Consider the following 24,247-nt stretch of genomic DNA (forward strand, 5'->3'; position numbering starts at 1 on the left):
TCAACTTAAAGATGGGAAAAAGAGACAGGATTATACCAGACGAATACCCTTTTTAATAAAATAGCAATTTTTCAGCACTGTAGTATGCCTAATTCAAAGCGCTAATATTTGATGTCTTTTTCTGAGAGTGTTTGTAAAAGTCTACACTTGGCTCTTGCCTGAAGAAAGCTGGTACAAAAAATTGGGCATAAAGTATAGGGTGGGCTTATACCCGAGAAACTAAATTATTTATTTGTTTACCATACTATAAGTACATTCGGTAAATGTCAGTACTAGCTGTTGTATCTCTATCATATCTGGGGGGTGAAAAATTGTTTTTTAATTGTACATGTTTTCAGTAATTGCACATTTCATTAGGAAGAGTATAAAAACATGACCTTTCAATGCTGGCATGGAAAATTCCAAATATGAGCACTTACATGATATTATTTATACCAAGATCCATTAACTTTCGTGGGTCTCCATGACAACCGGAGGCAGATGTCAGAAGGTGGACTTGTTGCTAAGGACAAGATAGTTAGCCTGGTGACGTAGACTACCTCCTGCAGTGCTGTTGTCAGATGGCAGGCTAGTTTGATAAGCCATCATTCGTCATTAGATCATAGAGGGTTCTGTTATAGACGTGCACATTATCATGTTACCTGTGCAAAAGATAGGACAATCAGCAATCGATGGTTTATAATAATCAATAATAATAATAAATATAATTATAATAAATATAATTACTTTTTAGATTTTAGTGAGTTAATTGAAGTACTGTTGAATTATGCTTTTTAATAGCAAATTTTGTCATCAAGATCTTCAGTTTTATCCTCATCATTATCATCATTAATATCATCTGATCATTTATATCATCATCATTATCAACATCATGGTATTCATACTAATCATTTTCATCATTAATATTAATATCTCCTCATCCTTATTCGCTCCATCATTCTCATCCTTATCATCATCAGGATCATCATCACTCTTGTCGTATTTTTCATCATTGTACTCACTACCATCATACTCATATATTCCTTTGATGCAATACACATGGTTGGCATAATTTTTGTTTTTTAAACCCTTCTGGTTTATCCCCAAAATTTGTCTCATTATTAAGAGATGGGGTTTTAAAAGGGTCCAAAACCCATCAAATGGATGAGTGGATGTTGGTAGGTGTTACTTGTAGGTGACCTTAGCTGACCCCTGGATGGATGATGGAATGCTAAATAGGTCAATCAGCGCTAGCACGTGGCAGGCGACCTCAACTTACACAAGTGGGCAATAATTGTCAATTTTGGGGAAGATAATGGTAAAGTGAACCAGCGGAAAGACTTGATTAAATAAACATGAAAGTGAGGCGCAGATAACACATAGGATTTTGGTTTTTCCTCAAAAATACTTTATATGCTGTGTAAATATTTACTTTTCCAAAAGTACTATAGGGCCTACATATTTATTATTGTTTTTGTTGCTGTTGTTTTTCTTTATTGTTCATGTTTTGTTATTTTTAGGCCTAATTTTTATTAATAGTAGTTGTTACAATTCCACATATTTTGATGATTATACTAACCATGATTTTGTTATTCGTTTCTGGAAAAATTCACTTTGAGTACTTTAGTTTTTTAAAAGCAGAACAATTTATCTAAACTATGAAATACATGCTTTTGTGATGTTGAATTTTTATTGGCTAATAAAGATCTGTTTAAAAAATGGATCAAAATTTCACAACTGTTGGCTTTTGTAAACAAATTTAATTAATTGAATGCTTTGGAATAATTTCAGCTCAGATGTTACATAAATAGCATTTCCTAGACTAGAATACAAGTGTAACTTGTATTTAAATTATAATATAGTTGAACTTGCCTAAGTCGAATCCAAAATGACATTGAAATACTGTTCGACCTAATGGAAAACACAACAAGTTGGCATGTAAAATAAGATCGACTTAGAAATTATTTGACTTAGACACAGTCGACTTAGGCAAGTTTTACTATACTTATTTTAGAATTATTTAGTTAATTTTGAATTGGCTTACACTAAACCTAATACATTTGTAAAGATATAGCAAATGTTTTAATGGTCACTGAACTTTTTGTGGATGTTGACCATGCAATGTCCAGACAGATTAATGGACTATATCCCAGGTGAACAAATTCCCATTAACCTGCGAATACAACTGACCACCTCAGCAATATAGTATCTCCTATATAAAGCTGACCACCAAACACTACTGTTGTGTATGCAACTGTTACAGTGCTGGATTCCACTTCAGTCTAGCGTAGGGTATAGTTACCGAGGCTGATGATTTTTAATCCTATGAACGGAGACCACCAGCAGCTCTTATCAGGCTAGGGATGTACGTAGTATGGGGTCTGCCTCCGGGTGTGTGCTCTCCAAAGTGCTAACATCATGTCCGTTGGTGTCTGGTTGCAAACGATTCAATTTAAATGCTGGCCCAGTTGTTGTGTTTTCATCTTGATCTGATGCGATGCTTTCACAAGGCAGCTGTTAAAGAGACGAGCTGATTTTTAAAAAACTCGGCAAATAGTTTCTCCCAGATTTTGTAACAATAAAATTTATCAGGTGTTTTGAGAAACTTGTAAACATGAGCATTAGGTTCAAACAAAACTTTGCTCATCCTTTTTAGTTTTGGCTTTTTTTTTTACTTTCACAAGTGAAAACACCAAACATTCTGTAAAAATGAAAATATCCTGTTAAGTATTGAGGCTCTTACTCCTCAAAATAAGAAACAGCATTTTGTGGGGATCTGCTCTACTCCAAAATAGAGTAGTACACAAGTTTTGAAAATTGTTAAAAGCCCTTTTATCAACCTGATTTCACAGATTCTTAAGTAGAGATTATTTTCTAGTTTATACTTATATTTGGTTTTTAGCTTCTAGTTTGTTGGGAATGCCTTCTGTTTTATTTCATTAATATTCTCATCAATAAAATAAATTGGTTGGTTGTTATAAATATTATTCTTCAGTAGCTAATAGTAATTCCATAATAAATTATTTTTTAGCTTAAGATGTAATTTTTCGCAATATTTTTGTAAATTTCTCTATTCCATTTCATACTGTAATATTATTAATCAAGTTGTAATTTAGATGTAATTTCTCGCAATATATTTGTAAATTTCTCTTTTTCATTTTATATTGTAATGTTATTTATCAATTTATCTTTCACTTGTTTGTAGTTTTCTATATATTTATATGTATTATAAAACATCCTGTAATTGGCTTCCGCTGTTGGATGATTTTCGAAATAAAATAAAAAATAAAATAAAAAATTATAAAAACTTAAATGTGCTGGCAGTAATATTTAATAATACAGAAATTTTTACCATGCCTATATGCATGGATTGTCAATAATGTTCGAATCTACCAACGGCCAAATCTGTGCCTGTGATATCTTTGTATGCATCACACAGCCTCACAAGTGTTGATTAACTCACTTACATAGAATAATACTAATCGAGGATATACACCTACTTTCCATTTCCAATTAATATTCGAGTGTTTCTTTTAACCTTTGTCAGAACACGTATCTCGACCAGTAGACCTCTTTCGTTTTCTGCGAGTTGATTTTTAATTTGTTCTGGAGAAAGTTGTGAAAACATTGAAGAACACAACTTCAGAAGTATTGAAGGAGCTGCTCTTGAGAGCAGATGGCCGTGGGAGGTGATTGAAGACTGGTGAAGGGTTACCAACCACTGTTATGTTCAGCTGATCTATCAGTCTATACTGTAAAAGTTTTATAACAGCTGGGAGTATCCATCTCGCTAGATGGAATGCGAGGTCATCCATATTTTACATAATTTTCAAGACACTACAAAACATACTCCTCTTTGACATCTTTTTCCTTCACCTGGAAGAGAACATAATAAAATGCTATTAATTTATTGTTATCATCTTTGTTATAATGGCCAATTAAAAAAATATCATGTAGGCCTATCTTTTTTTTTTTTTTTTTTATATTAGAAGGTGGTTCTCCTTTGTCCTATTTTATAATGACCTAAAAATACACAGACACCAAGTCATAGTTTCTAGACATACGACTTAAAATAGCCATACACAAAGATAGGCCTATTCATTGTTGTTAAAAGAAATTTTAATTTTAATTTTAGCATATGCATGAAAATAAAATAATTAGGTGAGGGATAAAAAAAAATGTATAAAGAGAAACAAAAACATGTTTTGGGTTTTTTGAATTGACTATAGGAGTTTGATATGATGTTTAGTGGATGGAAATATGTTCAGTAATTACCTTTAATCTCTTCTGAGGTTGTTGTAACTAGAATTACTATGTTTATCATGTTTATTGCCTTCGTAATTACTACTAAGTAACATGGCTTTTATTGTCATAACATTGCCTTCCTGCAGTTACATCAATGTCACAGAGTTATTTTGTTTTTTAAACCAAAGCAAGTAAGCCTCTGTGTTGACACAAAGGTGGGTGTATCCTAAGCCGTTCATTTCTTGGTTTATAGTAGTGTGGCCACAGCAAGTATCACCATGGTATCACTGACAATGATAACAACTTTGGAATTTAGTGGCCATCCCTGCACGTGCCGTCAACCCATATTATCAAGTTTTAATGACAGTCAGCTGAGCTTGTTCCATGCACCAAAAAAAAAAAAGATGATAAAGCCTTGATTGAAGATATGAAGGAATGCAAGACTCGTGCTGGAAAGTAGTGTCTTGTGCTGGACCTATCAGAGGTGGATAATTTGGCCTCCTTCTGACCCAGTATGTCAGGCTGTATAACTATTTTGTTGGCTGTATTATAGTGATGCTTATTTGTACGAGCTTGGTGTAACCTAAACTATGTAATGGAAATGGCCAATTTATGTACCACATACACTAAGTTACGTTCTCTTGCCAAACTAGTTTATTTTTCTGGGAAGTTTTGTTCTCCTTTAAAGAAAAATCACTTTCTCTATTTGGTGTTAACCATATTTGTTCTTTATTTTGGCGTAAGAGGGGTGGACTTTGTTTGTTTTCCTCGTTTAATGTTTTCATTGAGTTTATGTATTCCAACATACTTTGTGTCCGAAATTTAGGGGTGTAACATTTGACAGGCAGTTAATCCCCTTTGTTTCATCTGTTTTTTTTTTACTATACATGTAATAACAGTATTCATTCATTTTGGTATTTTATTTTTAATGATAGAAATGATTAAATGTATTTATAAATGAATGAAATGCACATAAAAAATAGTAGCAAATACTTTATAAATGTTTTTGCTTGTTTTGGGGGGTTTTGTTTTTTTTTAATTAATTGTTTGCTTCTTTCCTACACAGGTTTTCCCATGTTAAAATAATGCATAAAACACATATAATCACATACTACACTATATGCAATATTCACAACCTATATAGAGAATTAAAGAAATACTAATTTTTATTCCAGTGCAAATGGAGTTGAGTTGGAACTTCCAAAAAGTAGAAATGTAAATATAACAAGTGTTTTAAAAGTATACGTTTGAAATTTAAATACTGCCTCTGTAAGGTATAGAAAATCCCTCAAATATTTATTGAAACAATTTTCTTTGATATACAGACAAAAAAAAGTTGGTGTTTTTTTTTTTTTTTGTATTTTTTTTTTTTTTTTTTTTTTTTTTTTTTTTTTTATGTTTCTGGACCTAATTTTCAAATTGCAGCTCAGATCTACTTAAAGTATGAAGTTTTCATGTCAAACGTAAACATGGATTAAAAATATTAATGTAATTACTATTGTTTGTGTGTTACACAATACATGTAGTGCCAACTGGTAGTAATTATTCTCTTGGGCCTAGTAATAGGGAGCCTAAGAGCATGTAATAAGAAGAATGGTCTGAAGATGTGCACTTGTCTGTGGTGGTCCAAACACAGAGAGAATATTGCTTTGTTAGCCTGCTGTGCACGCCTTGATCTTGTTCGACAGATTCGATATGTTTGTACAGGCTAGCAATTTGATTCTACCCGCCGGCTTTGCATGGTCTGGAACCAGTCAGAGGCCTATCTTCTCCTGGCCTACTCAGGTGAAATGACAAAATGATATTTGCAAGCCTTCTATTTGGATAGCTCAACCACCTCCATTAGCTTCCTTCGGTTTTGACCCTACTGTTTAAAGGTGAACAATATTAAAGCTATTGAAAACAATTTGAATGGAGACCTAGATATCTATCCATTTCTTAAGAGGTGTCTCTCTGACGTTATGTAATTAATATGATACCAGAGAAAATATAAACGATATTAGAATAGTCTGCGTAGGCCTACATCAATATGAATATGTCATTGATTTTAAAGGTCTACATGGTTGACTCTTGCAGGGTTCTTGTAGGAACAACGCCAGCAATGATTTATGAAAGGGGTAAAAATTTAGGATAGGATGTTGAAAGTAGTAATGGTTAGGGTGTGAAAAGAAAGATAAGATTACACATGTGTGAACAGACAGCCAGATAGAATTTTGTATATAAGACCTATAACATTTAATAAGGAGTTGGTTTCCCTTTTCAGTTTCTCAAAACCAAAAGATTTTAGAGCGAAAGTGTTATAAAACATGCAAGGTATATCATTTTATATCAAGTCATGTGACCATCCATCGTGCGTAAATTGTGATGATTTGTCATTGTTTGCCTGTTCATCATGACGCACTAACGAAAAACTTAAATAACCCGATTGCCATGAGGAAATGGGAAATAAGTGAGTTAAAAAAAGTTGTTGTTGAGTCATAGGAGATATTCAGTTACAGCAGACCGGACAAAATTAATTTTTTTTTCATACCGTGTAATGCGTTTTTCTTGTATCCACTGAATGAAACAACTTAAGTTATGACTTAGTGGCCTGCAGTTTGAATCCTTTAATCGCTAAAATGTTATCATGCCTAATAATAATAAAAAAAATCAACTCTGAACTTTATGCATCACATGGCTACCTCATCTAATTAGAAGTACCTCACTTTGGGAGATAAAAAATATATTTTTTGAAAAAAAGTCTACAAAGGAAATTATACTTTATTATTGCTTGTACTTAAGCTTGCTATGTATTTTAGTTCCTCAATATATTTTTACTCCACTTTGTTAACACATGTTTGCCAAACAGTGTAAAGTGTAGTACTGTACTTTTGATTGCAATCTTTGCATTTTATATCATGAATGATGTAGAGGGGAAAAAATCCATTTGTCATCCGACAACAGATGGAAGATGTATGGAGATGCGTCCGTGTTCAAATGCTTTAACAGTGATGTTGAAATAAACGACTTTGAAAGAACGATTCCTCTGCCAGAGGCCTTTCTTGCTAGATCATACAAACAAATCTCTTATTTTGCAGCTTATTCTATCAGTTTGCAAATGACAGACATGGAAACCTCTCAAAAATTATTGCCAACTGCTCATTTAAGATGATAGAGTTAATCGCTGTGTGTAAGAATGCACACACTTGTCTGTTCGTTTATCTTTGGGACGGTATTTTATATTTGGTAGAGTACCAAATGTTTTAGGTCATAGGAAGTACTTTAATTTCAAACATTTTATGCATATTTGCCCAGGTTTGCCAATATATACTTGTATTGATATCAAGCTGGGGGGCAGGGGATATTGACCCTCAAATAAACCTTTCTTTCTTATATTAAGCCCCTTCTTGACCACAAATCATCAACATGTTAATGAAAACGTTTTTTATTCTTCATTTTTTAGGGCATAATATGCATAATAACACCTTTAAATTACAAAAAGGTTGATTTTTTCAAGACTTCAAATGTTTTCCCTTTCTAACATTTGCCGGAATTTGTCAGATGCATTGTTAGATGGCTTAGACCCCCTTGGGCAAACTAGAATGATGTAAGTTTGCCCTGTAAATATCAACCTACTTCAACTAAGCCAACAATGGTTGAATTGTTAGTAGGAAGTATTTTTTGAGAAATACAAAATCATTATAGGAATATAACCTATATTTAAATTCAGAAAATATTGATTACTAAAATAGTATTATGATCAAATAGGCTTACTTACCCTCGGAATATTCTTAGAAACCCCGGTGATCCTTATGGGATTATAGTACTCTGATGTATTATTAAGTAAGGATGGTGAAATGTGGTAGTAGAAGAAAATGAAGACGGAAGTGAATTAAAGGTCTGAACGTCAGTACAGGATATGATCTTTAGGCTCGAATTGTACTATCAAACACGCCACATGTGACTAACTGTGGGTTCTGGAAACTGGAAACGGATCTTGCATTGAATACAACATAGGAACAATGCCATGATAATGCTGTCACATTTTCCGATTTCTAGACACTCGTGCCTTTAGTTTAAATAAAAAGTTAGTTCAGAACACTTGTTTCACTTCAGTAGAGCTGTTTCTTTCTAAGGAGGATATATTTTCAACAGGATAAATGAATTTTGAAAACTTTTGTGAAATGGATTATACTTCTAGAGGTCAGTGGTTCGAATCTCATTTGGTGTCTTTTTATGTTAATTCCTTATGCTGTAGGATGTATTCTACTACAACATATTACATCTTTAGAAAAATATGTTGTTTTAGATGTCAATTTGATTACTTTTTATGTATTGATCAATCCATAGGCCTATGCTTCTGTGTATTTACTTTTATAGTTTTAATTTTTTTTAAATGTGTATTTACTTTTATAGTTTTAATTTTTTTTTAAATCCCAAAAGTATAGTGTTATAAGAGTATGCTTCAGAAGTATGAGTTTTATTAATTGTAGTGGTTTTGCTTATCTTTCTTCTAGGAAACTTGTACAATATCTGGAGGTTTTTTTTCTAACATTCTCATAATATTTATTTTAATTAAGTATAAAACAAAAGATAAATAGTTCAAAGTTCTCAAGACTACTGGGGACTCACAGTTACAAAATATTGCTGAATGCAACAACTAAACAGAAGAAGGACTCATTTCATATGTCATCTCATACATACCATTATCAAGTTTTTAAACATGCTTGTTCCCAGGGCCTTACCAATTAAAGTTGTTCTCAGATTTTAAAAAGACCTGAAACCTGTTAACGACCAGGAATCTGGACCAGGAAAAGTTGATAATAGCTATTTTTCTCACGATTTGTTTCATTAATGACAATAGACTCTTGTTAGTTTACCTGCACATAACGCCGCTCCAAGTTGTCAGTTTTCAAGCGTGGTAGCTCCAGGGGCAAAGGTCATCGTTGTTGGTGCAGCAACCAAGCATGGAGGCTGGACGCTAATAACGCTGGCGTGTAATGGAGACTCTAGCACTGACGGCTTCCCACTGGCTTGGCCAGGGATAGGCTTGCTTTTAACTGCCTAGAATGGCTTAATATTACATTTCTTTTTCAGCAGCCATCTTGATGCTAATTTTTAGGCTTGGTTTGATACTTGTTGATTTCACTAAATGAATCTATTTCTTTTCTTTACAGTCCTGGCATTACGACTCAAACTAAGAAGGCCGCGAGAGGAGCTCGTCAGTCAAGGCATAATGCCTCGTAAGTAACCAATCAATTTAATTTCTAATACTAACACTACCAGATATCGGTCTGCACTGTAGGCATATAATTATTTATTCAGGTATAAAATAACTTCACACATTGCAGCCATTGGCTGAAATTGATCTATCAATTATATTTAACAAAACATATGTAAATATATAATACTTCACATTAACATGTTTAAAAAAGTAGGCTATAGAACATCTTAAAATAATAAAAATAACCAAAATAAAACATTAAGGATTACATTAATATATTTTAGTATAGGAATCTATAACTATTAGTAATACAAGAATGCATGGGAATAGATACTATCTATTCCCATGCATTCTTGTATTCTAAGATAATGATAAAGTGGCATTTCTAGGTCACCTCCACATTCATCCTGGTCAAAATGTAAACATACTAAAGTATGTAAATCCATGATTGGCTACAATGTTGACCATTGCCTTTATGTGTACACCAGATAAAAAAAAATGTAGTGGACAAGTGACTTTGATGAAAAAATTGCCAAATTTCTACTTTATCAAAGGAGTAGTTGATCAGCTGTTTGCAGACCAAGTTGTCCCAGGGTTGTGATAAAAGGGAATATTCTATTGGCAGTGTAATCTTTTATGTTCGCCAACAGTTGTCACTTGATTAGTGGCTTGAAGCTGCTACTAATTAACCTTTGTCACTTAATTATTGCCTATAATTTCCACCTAGTCTTCGTAGTTACTCATACCATTATTATTATATGGTTTTGTTAATTATCGTTCATAGTAATTATCAATAATAAATAAAAAATAATAGATACGAACACTTAGAGTGACCCCTTATCCGTTCCGAGAAGACACTCATGGCGTGGCGAATCTTCGTTCAGAGCATGTATTTGACTTTTCAAAATAAATTTTTTTATTTTTAAAGTGCGGGATTACCAGTGTAGGGTGCCACTCGGACTTATTTTTAATGTTAACCTGTAGACATACAATATTAATAATATTGATAATGATATACAAACTAGTAATAACAATGTTAATAAAGATATAATATTATTGCATAAGTCTTACTGTGTAATCACTTTTAAATATTCTACTTTGCAAATTACAATATAAAGGTAAAAATATGTTATCTTGCATTTCAAATTCCATAATTTTCTGTAACTATTATTAGTATTCGGTTTTATTCTAATAATAAATCACTGAAGTTGTCTTCAACTAGTAGAAGCAGACTATAAAAGATAAATCAACCAATGGGACATCTTAAATTTCTATTACCATGGCAACAGTGACATCACTGCAGATTTTGTTTAGCAAGGAATTATTTTTCTTGAAGATTTCAAGCTAGTTAGTATTTTATTTAAGTTACATTCATAAATCAGATGAAATTTATTGGGATTTTTATTAGGTTTTTTGTTTAGTGATTATTTTAACCTATTATTCCACTGTTATATTATAACAATTATTTTATAATTACTTTTATATTTATATTTTCAATATGAGATCTTGGATCCAGATGATTTTGTTCATTAATTACTGGTATTATTATGCCATTATTATACCATTATATATTATATAATTATGTTATAATTATATTACTGGTACTTATATTATTTAAAAGATTAATTAGTCAATACAATTTGTAGTTAGCAATATTGTATCATGTCACTTTTTTTCTTTTTTAATTTTTAGATTTGCTATTATTACATTAATTAATAGTTATAGTTATATAATTGTTACTATTACTAAAATAATAATTATGATATTAGTTAATGCAATCTGTTAGTAATCTTACCCTCTATGGTTCTTGGTAGTAATATATTATTAAACCATGGAGTTAACCTTTTAACTAACCAGCTTTATGGTTTTGATTCAGACAATTTCTGCAGCAACCTCTCACTAGAATTCATTTAGATTTGTCATCAACAGCTGGTTTCCAAGATATTAACCATATAAATGTTATAGAACGTTGTGACATCAGCTGCAGAGACACTAAATTGTACCCCTCCCTCGCATGACATTTATCATCATTGACTGTTGTCACTTGCCAAAGATGGTCTGCATCATTTTCATATCTCACCATCACTGCAATGACATCACTAACAAGCCGCTCAATTGGTCAACTATTCTTAGGATTACCGACTGTTTATTTTAGCTACAAGATCCAGCGAGACCAAGTATGGATGGAGTATAGCAGTTCTTCATTTTCTAGAACCAACGTTCTGTTATTACTTCTATCTCAAAATAGATTCTTCTCCATTTTTCTATCGAAGATGGATTTAGATTTAAAACAAGATCCATTTGTTCATTTTCAATTTTGCTTCAAGACTCAACTGAGTTGACGTTCATGTCCCCTGTTGCTGGAACATGGCCATCAGGGAAAACCCCTTAAATGCTGCAGATTCTACTGTTGCATGTCAGTGTGACAACATAATCACCATGGAAATGGAAATGTCAAAGGTTGAAGGTTATGAATGTTTTGTTAGCTTTGCAAGGTCAATAAGTTTTTGAATAATGTTAAGTAGAAAAACTATTGTTGCTGTTTTGGGCAACTAATGCAGAAATGCACTCATCTATAATTATCTTGACAATCACACCATGATAGAACTAATTGCTGAGAAAAGTGGCTTTATATATCTGAATGTGGTTGAATTATATCAAAGTAATACTCAATAATTTTGTGTTTGATTATGTTTCTATTTATTAAAATTAATTTCAATGTTATGTATGTTATAATTACTTTTTTTTTCTTCCAACAGCATTGAAAACGCCACCAGCTTTCCACGAACAAAGGCAAAGACTAGAAAGAGCAAAGGTATGATAAAGAAGAAAGTTTCACATTTTTTTTTGTAATCAGGAGTTAAACATCTATAAGGATGATACAGACTAACTATTTTTATCTGTTGGTTGTCATTAGATTTTGGCTTCATTAGTTTTTCTCTCGTAGGAAATTATGGGGTAATAGTTTCCTTTCTCTTTGAGATCAAGTAAGATATATGCTTGCTTGAAAAGAAGGAAGAATTGATTATATTATGGTATTGTCCGTTAAGCCTTTAGTGATGTTTATCCTTGTCCAGCATCAGTAGGCTGTTTGTGTAACGACGTTGAGGAAAGCAGTTTGGTGCAGCAGGTTCCATTCTTGTTCTTAACCTCATAGTCGGAACAACACAATCGCCATATTTGATCGGCCATGCTTTTGATAACCCAGCTTGCATTGTTGATGGGCTGTGAAATAGGTCACTCAATGTTTCAGGCCTAAGTGCAAGTTATTCATGGCTTGTAAATTTTTTTTTTTTAATTTTAAATACGAGTAAATTTATAAGTTGTATCAATGATGCTAACATAAGTGTAACTATCAAGATAAAACTTATAAAATATATTTTATTCCTGTTGTTGGTGGCCTACCTACTGTTTAGATACCTGATGAAATAAAATAAAATAAATAAAAAACAAAAAAACACATTAAAAATACCTCACTTTATGCATAACATAAAAAATACTTTTTATTATTAGCTATATAGCCATCAAGGAAAAATAGCCACATTAGCAATAATGTAAATATTTACATTTTTTGGGCAATACAATATAGCAAGAGATAGTGATACAAGATCTTGATAATGTTGTAGGGATATCAAAAATCTTTAATGTAGTAAGCTAGGCCTGGATATTTATTGCTTATTGGAAACAGGTTGTTGAGTCTGGTTTACGTTTTAAATTGAGCCAGTTCTGATCAGTTAAAAATCTGGGTGGAAAATGGATGGATGCCAAAATAATGATACAAGAGAGAGGATTCTAATAAAAGGTAGATTAGAGGAATTGGGTGGTTTTTGTGTGGAAAGCAGTTAAGATATATGACATGAGTGTTGAGATGGAGAGAATTTCAACATTGTGGGGAAGATGTGATTAAAAATTCACTTGAAAAGGATTTTCGTAGTTAAATTTATGAAAAATTAATTGTTTTGATATGTATCTTAATTGTTAAACTGATTTTATTCTTTTAAAGGAACAAAATTAATATATTTTAATCAATTATTTAGGGTTTTCCTGATTATATGTATTTGAAACTTACAGTGGAAGACTGAATCCCACATAAAATGGATGTTTTACTACTTTGTGACCATTTTTGCCTTTACCATATTTTACCCTGTCACCTGATCCATAGTGCACAAGACTACCATTTTTGAAAATGGAAGGTAGTTGGGTTTGCTAGGCCTATTCCATGTCTTTTGTTTCTTCCATATGTTGCTGTAACTTCTATCGACTTCCTTGTTCTGTGTGGCCCTTTCACTTTCAACCATCCTAATTTTTGAGTCATATTTTTATAGTTTCATCTGGAAATTTTAATTGACATTTCAATTTGACATTTAAAGCTAGTTTTATTATTAGCAGCAACATTCAACATGTTGAAAAGGTTGTAAACTCAAAGATGTTTAGTTTTATTATGATTAAAAAGCTAAGTTATTGCATTTTGGAAAACTGGAATTTTTTTTTAGTATTCTTAAGGGTTCCCAATGAATACCTCCCTTGAGTCGGAAATGGTTTATCCTCGTATAATGTTGTTGAATGGTTTTTAAGAATACCACACTGTTCAGGACAGAGGAACTCATAACCAGTATTGAATTAGCTTTGGATACAGTGGACTTAGGATAGGAGTAAGATTAGGATGTGTAACAACACCAGATTCAGCTGGTTTGGTTGGCAGACAGCCTTGGTATACATTTCCAAAATCTGACCCTAAATTTCCAGGTTTATAATATATAATATTTTAAACAGAAACTATAAAATGGACCATACCTAATTACCTGTTGCAATTCATCCGCCATGGTAAAATTTGTATTATAAGTACTTATTATGATGTGATTGTATATACCAAGTAATGTTTAATGCTAGGTTAGCTCAGGTCATCCCAGCCAACCTGTACTTGCTCAAAAAAGAAAGAGGAAAGGAAATAATTGAAAGTTTATCAATAGTATACATCAAACTCTCCGCGGTATTGCCCGCAAGGGTTGCTTCCCCTGTCTGGTAACACTTTTATAAAGGAAGTGATCTTTCAATATAGTGGTACATTTGATTCAACAATTTGATTTGGGAAAAAAAGCATGTCATTCTGTCAATTACGACAATGGTAGTGGTTAAAAATGTGTTTATTATTATTATAACCGCAATTATGTAATATTGGGCGTCCATGTAAACAAGTAGCCTTGTTTACTTGGAAAGGTTAATGGAGGTTGTGTTCTGTGTAGGTGATTGGAAGTCACCTGATGTCCATTCTAACAGGAAGTGATCCTAGTGGAAGTATGCCAACTCGGAAGTGATGCTTTAGTTACCATGTTACATTAGCTAGTGTTGACATTGTTGTGTTATTAGCTAAGTTTGTATCCATGAGGCATGCAACTGGTCGTGAATCTTCGTACTTAATTAGACCATATCTGGACTAATTGTACACTGAATAACGATCGACTTATTAAGCCCAATCAATCTCATTGCTTCAACCTTTTCGTTATCTTGGTGTTGACGTTATAATCTTCATTGTCACATATTTTGTCAGTGTACTCTTGGTAGTTAAAACCTTATAGATGCTGTAACTCCAATACATCTCTTCAAAATATTTCAATTTAACTTGTAGTGATAGTGCATATTAATTTCATATTTTATCTAATATAATAATGAAATATTTAAGTGAATTAAACTTTATTTAATATTTTAATATATGTAAACAAAATATCTATCATACATTAAAGTACTAAATATAATTTTATTTCCTTAAAGTATTGCATAATGAGAAAATAATTTATTTTTTAGAATGTAATACTTTAATTTTGACACTGGTTATATGTTGGTAGATTTATAGTTTTTTTGTTGTGTTGCTGACAAATAGTTTGGCCTATCCCTAAGGATAGAAGAAAACTTATCTTAGAACACACACCTAATCACATGGCCTGATTCCTGGTCCCTTGCCAATGGTGTGACCCACTAACTAGTAGCAATCCAGACCGTCAATATGGAGTGGTTTTGACAGACGACTTAAAAGCTGGTGTTGGACATTCCTTGTAGCCCTTTGCACTTTGTGTTCTGTGATGCTTAATATTTGTATTTCTTCGTCCTCTGGCTGTCATCAAGTTGGTCCAGGTGCAGTGAACATCTCTTGTTCTGTATTTACATCTGTATCCAGGTCAGGTTAGGGGTCAAATTTATGTGCTTAATATAAACTTCCAAGTTCCTGTTGGAATACATCAATTTGGAACTGCCACACCCCCAGCCAATATACTTTCACTTCCTGTTTTCATTTTAAGAGTTGGAGGTAGGGAATGATTTTGAGATATATCTTCAGCTGATTACCACCCCTGAGGGATTTTCATTCCCCCAGCCAGATGCTCAAATTTCACCTGTCATTATCTTTAGGTGGGGAGTGACTTGAGGATTTTTGCTCCTTCAGCTGTTCCTCAGCCTTTCCCTGAGGTTATAGATACTCTCCTTCCTGGCTGATTCACCTTCCCAATATTATTTGCCAGTCCCCAAAGTGCAAGTATCTGTGGTGGCCATTATCCTATAGCTGTCTCAAATATAATTAATTATTAGATTAAATCTTTTCATAAATAAATATGAGTAAATATTTTTTTAAAAATTAATATTACAGTATTAGTAAATATTTTATTTTCTTAAAAATCTCAATTCAATTTTGGAAATCTTTTTAACTGCTTAAAAATCATCAATTTTCTAATAAAACTTTCAAAACTAGACACAGTTGTCCTGGCAACAAGATTCTTAGAGTGCAGTGAAGCAACCTAGTTTGAAGCTACCGACTTTCTGATAGTTTTGCTCACAACAGACAGCCTAGGGCTAGAAATACAAAATCAATTAAATCCAATATTCAGATATGATTGTCGTAGGAGTTAGCCCATCGGTTTACGCACTTAAGAGTCAAATTTTTTCATCACAGACAAGTATGTTAATTAGATCTGACGTCTAGGTACCAGAGGGACATTTCCATAGCAACAGTTTTTCAAATCTATAATATTTAACTTTCATTATTTTAAAATTAAGAATAATTTGTTCACTTATGAAATTTCTTTATGTAATCTGATTGTAAATAATGTTATTAAATTTTAATTTAAGTATGCAATAAATCTAATAACAATTTTGTACTTTATTTGAGCTTAACTTATTTAATAATAAATAATGATGATGATGATGATAATTTTGTTCTATGGCTTTAATTATTTTAATAATAAAGTGAGGAAGATAATAATAAACATATATGCTATGGCATCCATCTCTAACTTACATAATGTTGCAAATAAAATAATTTAATCCCATAATTCAATTCAATTTTATGAGAAATTAGAATTTCTTAAGCAGACAAATAAAAAAAAAATTAAATGAAATTTTAAAAAGAAATAAACTTTGAATAGTAAGAGACGATTGTAATTCTTTCGGGAAATAAAATTTAAATTGAAAATAATTTGATGATAACAAGCACTGACACACCCCTTGGGTCAGACGAATATATCCAAGCGTGTTTGTTTAATAAAAGAGTTGCACAACAATCATCCATTTCAAATTTTAATTCCACACGTGTAGTGTCATATGGCAACTGAGTATTACAATAAGTTAAGTGTCTCCTCACTGCTAATTCGATTCGACATGCTCTTTAGACTCTCTGTCCAGCTGGGTCATGTGATTAGGTACGCAAAATCAGAATTCGAACCAAATGTGTAATCTCAGTTTTGACTTCTATAGAGACATTTTTAGAGTAGCAAATGTTAGGTGGCAATTCTCCTGTTGCAATTCTGTCTGTTACCATTCCGTTTGTCACCACTTACTTTGCCATCTTTCCATTCCCTAATTATTCCCTCTATTGCATTCTGTCATTTGTTTAAGAGTTCCCTCCCTGTCTTTTTGTTTGTCACCATTTTTTTGGTTCTATTGCCATTATGTCTGTTTATTCATAAGAGTCCTTTCTTTCTTTGTCATCAGTTTTAATCATCACTCTGTTGCTATTCCCTCAGTTACTATCCCCTCTGTAAGTTTTAATCATTTCTTTTCTGCCATTGGGCCAATCACTCTATTATTATTATTCAATCATAGGATGGTTCATATTTTCAATCCCAAGGCAAGGAACATGCTTGGACTTTTTGGATGCAAGGAATGTTTTCAGTCATTGAACATCAAGATATGTTAAAAATTTGAATGCATTCTGTATTGGATACTTCAGCGAACATAAAGATATTGTGTCTTTAAAGTTTATTATAAGCATGTGATATATAATATAATAATTAATTGATACAAATTAATTAATTAATCAATGTGGCTTAGATAAGGAGTGCAGATAATAGTCACAAGAAAGAATTTGGCTGTCTCTTATACACATCTAGATGTGTATAAGAGACAGGTAGGAGTTAGCCCATCGGTATATTAACAGTTATGGCAAATAATTGTGTAAAGTAAAAAACATTCTTCTAAATTCAGCACTGAAGTTAAAGGGCCAAATTTCAAAAAGGTTAAAGGTGAAAGAATGCTTTTTAGTTAATGTGTTTTTATGGATGTATTATATTACACCTGTTAAGTGTTGATCATTGCCCTAATGAGCTACAATATGTAAAATCAAAATACTAATTTGTTATTCTTAACTCTATGCTACCGCCTTGGGCTTATGTACTAAGTTAGTACTCATATTGTTAATTGTCTGTGTGAAAACACTTGTTGTTGCCGAGACGTCTTAAGGTTAGAGCGGGTGGCCAGGAACTTAATAATGATGTGGGTCTGCTGAGGCTTCAGGGTTGATCTGAAAACGATCAGGACAGCATTCATTTCACTTCTGTTGTAGGGACGTTTGCTGGTTGTTGATGAGATTGCAAATAGGTTTTGGGTACACGGTACGTCTCGATTGTTTCTGAGAGGGAAATAACTTTAATTGGCCAATTATAGCAAAACCAAAAAGCTATATTCTGACCTTGCAGGAATTTTATATCCCAGAGTATGAGATGGCGTTGGAAGCTAATTAGGAGTAATTGCCAACCGATCTTACAATTAGCAACCGAGGAACTACCCACCAACCCCCCAAATCCTGCTTAGCTATTGTTTATGACTGCGTTGCTAAGAAAAACTCCACAGATTGGAGCTTAATTATGAAATTACAAGGTTACATGTACCACAACTAGAGACAAACAAACCACTGAAAAAGTAAGTTAATAAAACAGAACACTAATTATTGACTGATGATTAAAGAGATGCAGAATAGCTAAAGTAACTACAAACATTGATTGATTGATACATTGTAGTACATTACTCAATGTTACATTGTTTTTCTTTCTTTTAGCCTCACTGATTTGTTCACTCAACACCTTGTAACAATAACCTATTTGTCACAATTGCTTTCTGCTATAACAACATTCCGCATTCTTTGTTCTTGAAGCATGGTGGACTGTTAGTAGTTGTAGAACTATTTCATCGATAATAAACCAATCACATTTTCATGTAAACTCACTGCGAGCTTTCGTCAAAGTTATCAGTATGATTTCATCAGGCTACAATTCTAAATCATAAAAGAAAAACCAGATAAAACTGTTTGAGTAGTATAATAATTATTTGAATGCTAGAATAATAAAAAAGTGGCATGTTGCTTAAGGTACTATATCCATCTTCTAATACTGAGGTATAACTTTATTGTAATTTGTTAAGCACTTACTGGTTGATGATAAAATATAATGACTTTTGTTTTTAGAACTTCTATACTGTAGTACATCTCATGTCCCCTCCCCCCCCCCAAAAAAAAAAAACAATAATAAAAAATTATTTTTAAAAACATTGCCAAACCTCAGAACACACACACTCATTGTCTATCAGGATATTTTTATTTCTGCGGCATTGTTCTTGGTGGTTTTGATTGTGAAAGTAAAATATAAATTGTTTTTAGGTGGTCCAAAAACAATAATTTGGCCTTTATGCATGTACTAATAATTCGTACCATTTAGAGATAAATTTGCTCATCCTAGGGCCGAGGCTATTCATGATTATTAACATCTTGTTCCAAGGTGATACATAGAGTTACACCTGTTGTAAAGGTGCTGCTTCTCTAAAATTATATAAGATACCAGCTTATACATACAAGTGACAAAGTTAAATTCCTAAGCTATAGCTAATTATCTATTCAAATAGTTAGTCAGAGCTGCATCAGTTGCTGTTATTTCAAGTGTGATTTACTGCCCTCTCCACTTGCTCACCAAGATAACTCATGTATTCCTTGTGTCAAATTATTTTGAAGGTTTCAAACACGTTCATACTAAGACATGCTATAGTTTATTAATTCATCTATGTACCAAGAATGATTAACAATTAAACATAAAGATGATAATGGAACTTTAAATAGACATGTCATTAAAATATCTCAATTTTGTGACTAGCTAATATGCTTATATACTTTTTTTGTTATAAGAACATATTTTATGAGAACGCTAAGACTGAAATTGCTTGAAAATTAAGAACAAAATTAGAACAAATTGAGGCTGGGTCAAATGGAGATTTTTTTTTTTTTTTTAAACTAGAAAAACCAACAAACCTGTCTACCTTAATGTGCTGTAGATGTGACTATGTAATACTATACCCTCTATAATATACAGTTTAGCAATATACTGCTGTATCAACAATAATAATTTCTATGTTTGAAATGTGTTTAAAAATATGAACAAGATAAGAACAATTTGAGCCTGAAATTGGCCAAAAAACACCGAGCCTGGGCAAAATTTTACTGGTTCTTATAAAAAAAAAAAGTGTATTAGTTGGAATTTGTTTATAAGCTTTTAGAAGGTGCTTAGTAATTTTGCCTTGGTTTTTCTAATTAGTTTTGATTTATTTCTTTTTCTTGGAAAGGTTGGTGATTGCTTGCAGAGGAAGATCAGGATGAGGCCCGATAAAACACAATTAATAAACCAACACATTCTAGAAGGTAAGATGATAACAAGTATTTAAAAAAACTATGCTATGGTCAAATAAATAATTAAATGTTCATATTGTCATGGAATCTTAAGAATCGCAGACAAAGTCATTACTTAAAAATTGATTGCATACATTAATATATAGTAAGACGTTTTGTATGTACAGTATGTTGTGTGATAAATTAACACCTACTCTGTGTGTTCTTAAAGAATGTTCCCCGATATTAACCAATAGAGGGCAGTATCACATAGTGAAAATAACATTTCTTAAAATTTAAATAAGATTTTTATTTGAATTGGATATTATTTTAGAAAAGCATTTGATAATTAATATGCCCATATTAATTGCTAGCCATTGTTATTGCTTTCGTTTTTGGAATACAGCCGTCATTCAGGATTTCCTAAAGAGATGATATATCGCAAAACATACACCTAGTAACATATCAGGACATATAAATTTGATAATGTTTTTTTAATTTTCTGCAGAGTTTTCTAAATGATATTTGTAAATTTAACAGAAAAATAAGTTGGTGGCAAAAAAAAAAAACATGATACAGGAGGAAAAGATAAATATAATTTTATTTGGCTATTGAGTCATTCTGACCACAATTTAAATCAATTAACATCAAGGTTGTAAGCTTAACTTAAAGATAACTATGAGAACTTGAAAGGTTTCTTTTCCTCTCTTCTAGATACCAGCACAGATCCATTAGTAAGTGCCACTCACCAGCGCTTAAAACGAGCCCGTTTGGAGCGTGATCTCGAAGGCAAGATAAAAAATCGACCAGGGCCTCTAGAGTTGATTGAAGAAAATATTCTGAAAACAGATAACTTATTGGTTGAGCAGGCTATCAAAGGTAAGGAGGAATGAAGATTGAGGGCGTTGTTGTGGCTACATTTCCTGTAATGTGGTAGATTGGTTTTGTGCTCTCGACAATTGTTGTTCCATCTGCTTTTATTAAACTAACATCTGTTGTTTTTTGTTCAAATTATTTTCCTAGTTTTATATTGGGCCTTGTATTATTGAGTGAATTCCATTTGTAAAAACAAAAAAAATATATAATAATAATAATAATATATATATATAGAATCGAAGCTAGATTTTGTTGTCGTTAATTGAATATTGTAACATTCTCTAACGTTTTATGGTTGAATTGAGATAGAACAAAAATTTGTTATCAACCAGATTTGTCTATGATTGATGATGAATTTAGAGGCCAATGCGATTTCTGCTAGTGTATCTAAAATAGAATTCAAAAAATGTACTTTAGTTGCAGACACAGTGATCAAATAATGATTAATTTGAAACCAACAAGAAAATGCTGGTTGTAGAATGTTGATATTGTAATGTTGGTACTTTATACTCTATGATGTGAAATTAATAGCATTTCTTGAATTGAATTTCTTATCTTTGCAGATGGCAAAGTTATGTTTATGAAGACAAATAGTATGGATGTTCCAAACATGGTTGATGAAGACAGTCAAGAGGTGGGCAGTGATGAAGCACCCTCACCATCGCAATCAGAAGCATCTTCTGTTCAGTGTCCTGACAATAGGTTCAATGGTGTTCCATCTCCACCAGATATCGGAGCATTTTTTGAACGTTTAAAATCGGAACAAGTATTGTCTCCTGTGCTGACCGTCAGTGCACTGACCTCATTTCAAGATTCAGGGTTGACGAGTCCTCAACAGGTGACACCACCAACGCCTTCGTTATTCTCAATGCCATCACCAAATCATACAAAGACTTCTTCGTCTTCATCCTCTTCATCTTCTAAATCCAGAAAGAAGCAAGCAAAGCGACCCAAACCCAAAGAGATCAAGTTTCATGAGTACAAGCCTCCAAACGAAGTCAACAGCAAATCTGCTACATCTGCAACTGATGATGATAACCCATATAATCTATTATTAATGCAACAGCAGTTGTTTCTGCAGTTACAACTGCTGCAACAGCAGCAAGCCATGCAGCAGCAGCAGCAACAGCAGCCCAGTAACCAAAAGGAATCCTCCAGTGTAGGATCAATAGGATCTCCAGGAGGCAGCGTAGACAGTGTACAGGCTACGCCGCTCAAAGTTGGCAAAATCACTGGAAACTTAGAGGACATGAAAGTAGCTGAATTAAAAATTGAGTTGAAAGCTAGAGGACTGCACGTTTCTGGCACGAAGCCGCAACTTGTTGAACGTTTGCGGCCATACACAGAAACTAGCGCCAGCCGCTCAAATTCTACATCTTCTACATATGACGTGCCAACATCATCACCGCAAGCTAAAGTTAGTAGCTCAACAGATTTTCCATTGGATGCCATGAGTGATATCAGTGCTCCACCATCTGTGAGCACCCCTCCAGTCTCTCCACCAGATGCCAAACAGTTAGCTTCCGTCAAGTCAGAACCCATGTCTCCTGGAAATGTTTTCATGGATCCCATGTCACCTCTTAATCTGCAAGGCAAAAATGACTCTTCCATAATCATTACATCTCAGAATACTCATGAGGAACGGACACTGCACAGGACATTAAGTTCCAGCAGCATAAGATCAAAGACTATTCCGATGGACATGGATAGTAACAGTAATATTGAGCAATGTCTGCCAGATCTCATAAGTGAAGACACTTCTGTCAATGATTCTAGCGATCTGGTGAAGCAGCAGCAGAGAAAAATAGAAGAACTTCAACAGCAGCTGCTGCTTTCGCAAATGCAGATACAGCAGCAAAAGCAACAATTACAAAGTCGACCACCACCACCTCCGCCGCCTCCTCCACCACCACAGGGACAATCGCAGACAGTCAATTTACAATTGCAGAAAAAATTGGCTCCACAGACACTTATTCCAGGTTTGATAAGCACAGTACCAACTCAGCTGTCTGCAGGTCAGGTCACAGTCACAAACTCTTCAGCATCAGTCGCACCAGTAGGCCAACCACCAGCGTTCCAAGTCAGTCAAACCTTTGCACCAACCACCAAAGTGTTATCATTTGGTGTGTCCTCCCCGAGTCAGCAATTTACATTTCCTAAACACACTATCGATACCAAGCCTGTTTCGATACCAAATGGTTTATTTGCATCCCAGAAAGCATCATCATTACCAAACAGCCCAACAGATGTTATTGCAGATACGCCAAGTTTGTCTCGGTCAATGACAAACCCAGCATTCTCAAGCCCACCACCAAGATATGAGGATGCCATCCGGCAAACTAAGGTAGGAAAATGGACGAAAGAATAATGTTACATTGTATTGCTCATAAAGAATTTGTTTAGATTTGAAAATTTCTAAGTACCTAAATTACCAATCAAAACAGAGCTGTGGCTTTGTTTATAAGATGGTTTTTCTGTTGAACTGTTGCTGAGTGGAACATACTTTCTGATTATCTAGAGAAAACAGCCTATCTTTTAAGGAGCATTTATTGACTAAATTATCTAATTCGACTAAATCTGCGACAGAAGCTCAGGCCAAAGCTTTCAATTTTGAAGTTCGCCTCTAAATAATGGAGGTGAATTCTGGATGCAAATCTTTCCAATTTCAAGATTCTAAAGTGATATCTCATACCATGGACCTATTAATATAAGAAGGACATACAACGTAGTATTGCCATTTGATCCATCATCTTTTCCGACAAGATAAGAGAAGGGCATATCACATAGTACTTATCGGAATAAACAATAATTAAGATAAGGTTGTACTGTTAATCGTTACGTCAATTCCAGTCTGGGCATGCGTATTAGGCTTTTTAGGCATTAGGTCTATGCTCATACAATGATGCAATATTTATTATACTAAATTTTTTATTTGGCAGATAAAGAATGGTAATCAAGGAGGAAATTCTCGAAGCACCCACACTCAAGACTTGGATGACTTGTTGGAAGTTTTGGTTGATCATGGATGTAAG

At 33.1% G+C, this 24,247-nt stretch overlaps 1 protein-coding gene and 1 long non-coding RNA gene across 5 annotated transcripts in view; one reads left to right on the top strand and one right to left on the bottom strand.

The window, feature by feature from the left end:
* The window catches only part of LOC117099893 (myocardin-related transcription factor A-like), a 41,283-nt gene that overhangs the window by 15,793 nt on the left and 1,243 nt on the right, over positions 1-24,247 (top strand). The window contains exons 1-7 of one of the 2 annotated variants that reach the window (XM_033239418.1): positions 8,373-8,406; positions 9,381-9,446; positions 12,187-12,242; positions 20,297-20,372; positions 21,054-21,218; positions 21,779-23,559; positions 24,155-24,242. In XM_033239418.1, the coding sequence (XP_033095309.1) occupies positions 8,388-8,406; positions 9,381-9,446; positions 12,187-12,242; positions 20,297-20,372; positions 21,054-21,218; positions 21,779-23,559; positions 24,155-24,242 (2,251 nt within the window). In that variant the 5' untranslated portion in view covers positions 8,373-8,387. Of the gene's footprint in view, positions 1-8,372; positions 8,407-9,380; positions 9,447-12,186; positions 12,243-20,296; positions 20,373-21,053; positions 21,219-21,778; positions 23,560-24,154; positions 24,243-24,247 lie in introns of those variants that run through there. The other variant, XM_033239417.1, reaches the window with a different exon arrangement.
* LOC117099895 lies at positions 1,381-8,101 on the bottom strand. Of its 3 annotated transcripts, none has more exons than XR_004444038.1 (3): positions 7,982-8,101; positions 3,447-3,855; positions 1,381-2,680 (listed from the first exon to the last, which is right to left on the bottom strand). It is a non-coding gene; the product is annotated as an uncharacterized LOC117099895 (long non-coding RNA). The 3 variants fall into 3 exon arrangements; XR_004444037.1 differs by having other exon boundaries at positions 1,382-2,680; positions 3,480-3,855; XR_004444036.1 differs by having other exon boundaries at positions 1,384-2,493; positions 3,480-3,855.

Source organism: Anneissia japonica, unplaced genomic scaffold (genome assembly GCF_011630105.1).
Source record: "Anneissia japonica isolate Jap-2015-1 unplaced genomic scaffold, ASM1163010v1 scaffold288018_len440701_cov179, whole genome shotgun sequence".
Taxonomy (NCBI): domain Eukaryota; kingdom Metazoa; phylum Echinodermata; class Crinoidea; order Comatulida; family Comatulidae; genus Anneissia; species Anneissia japonica.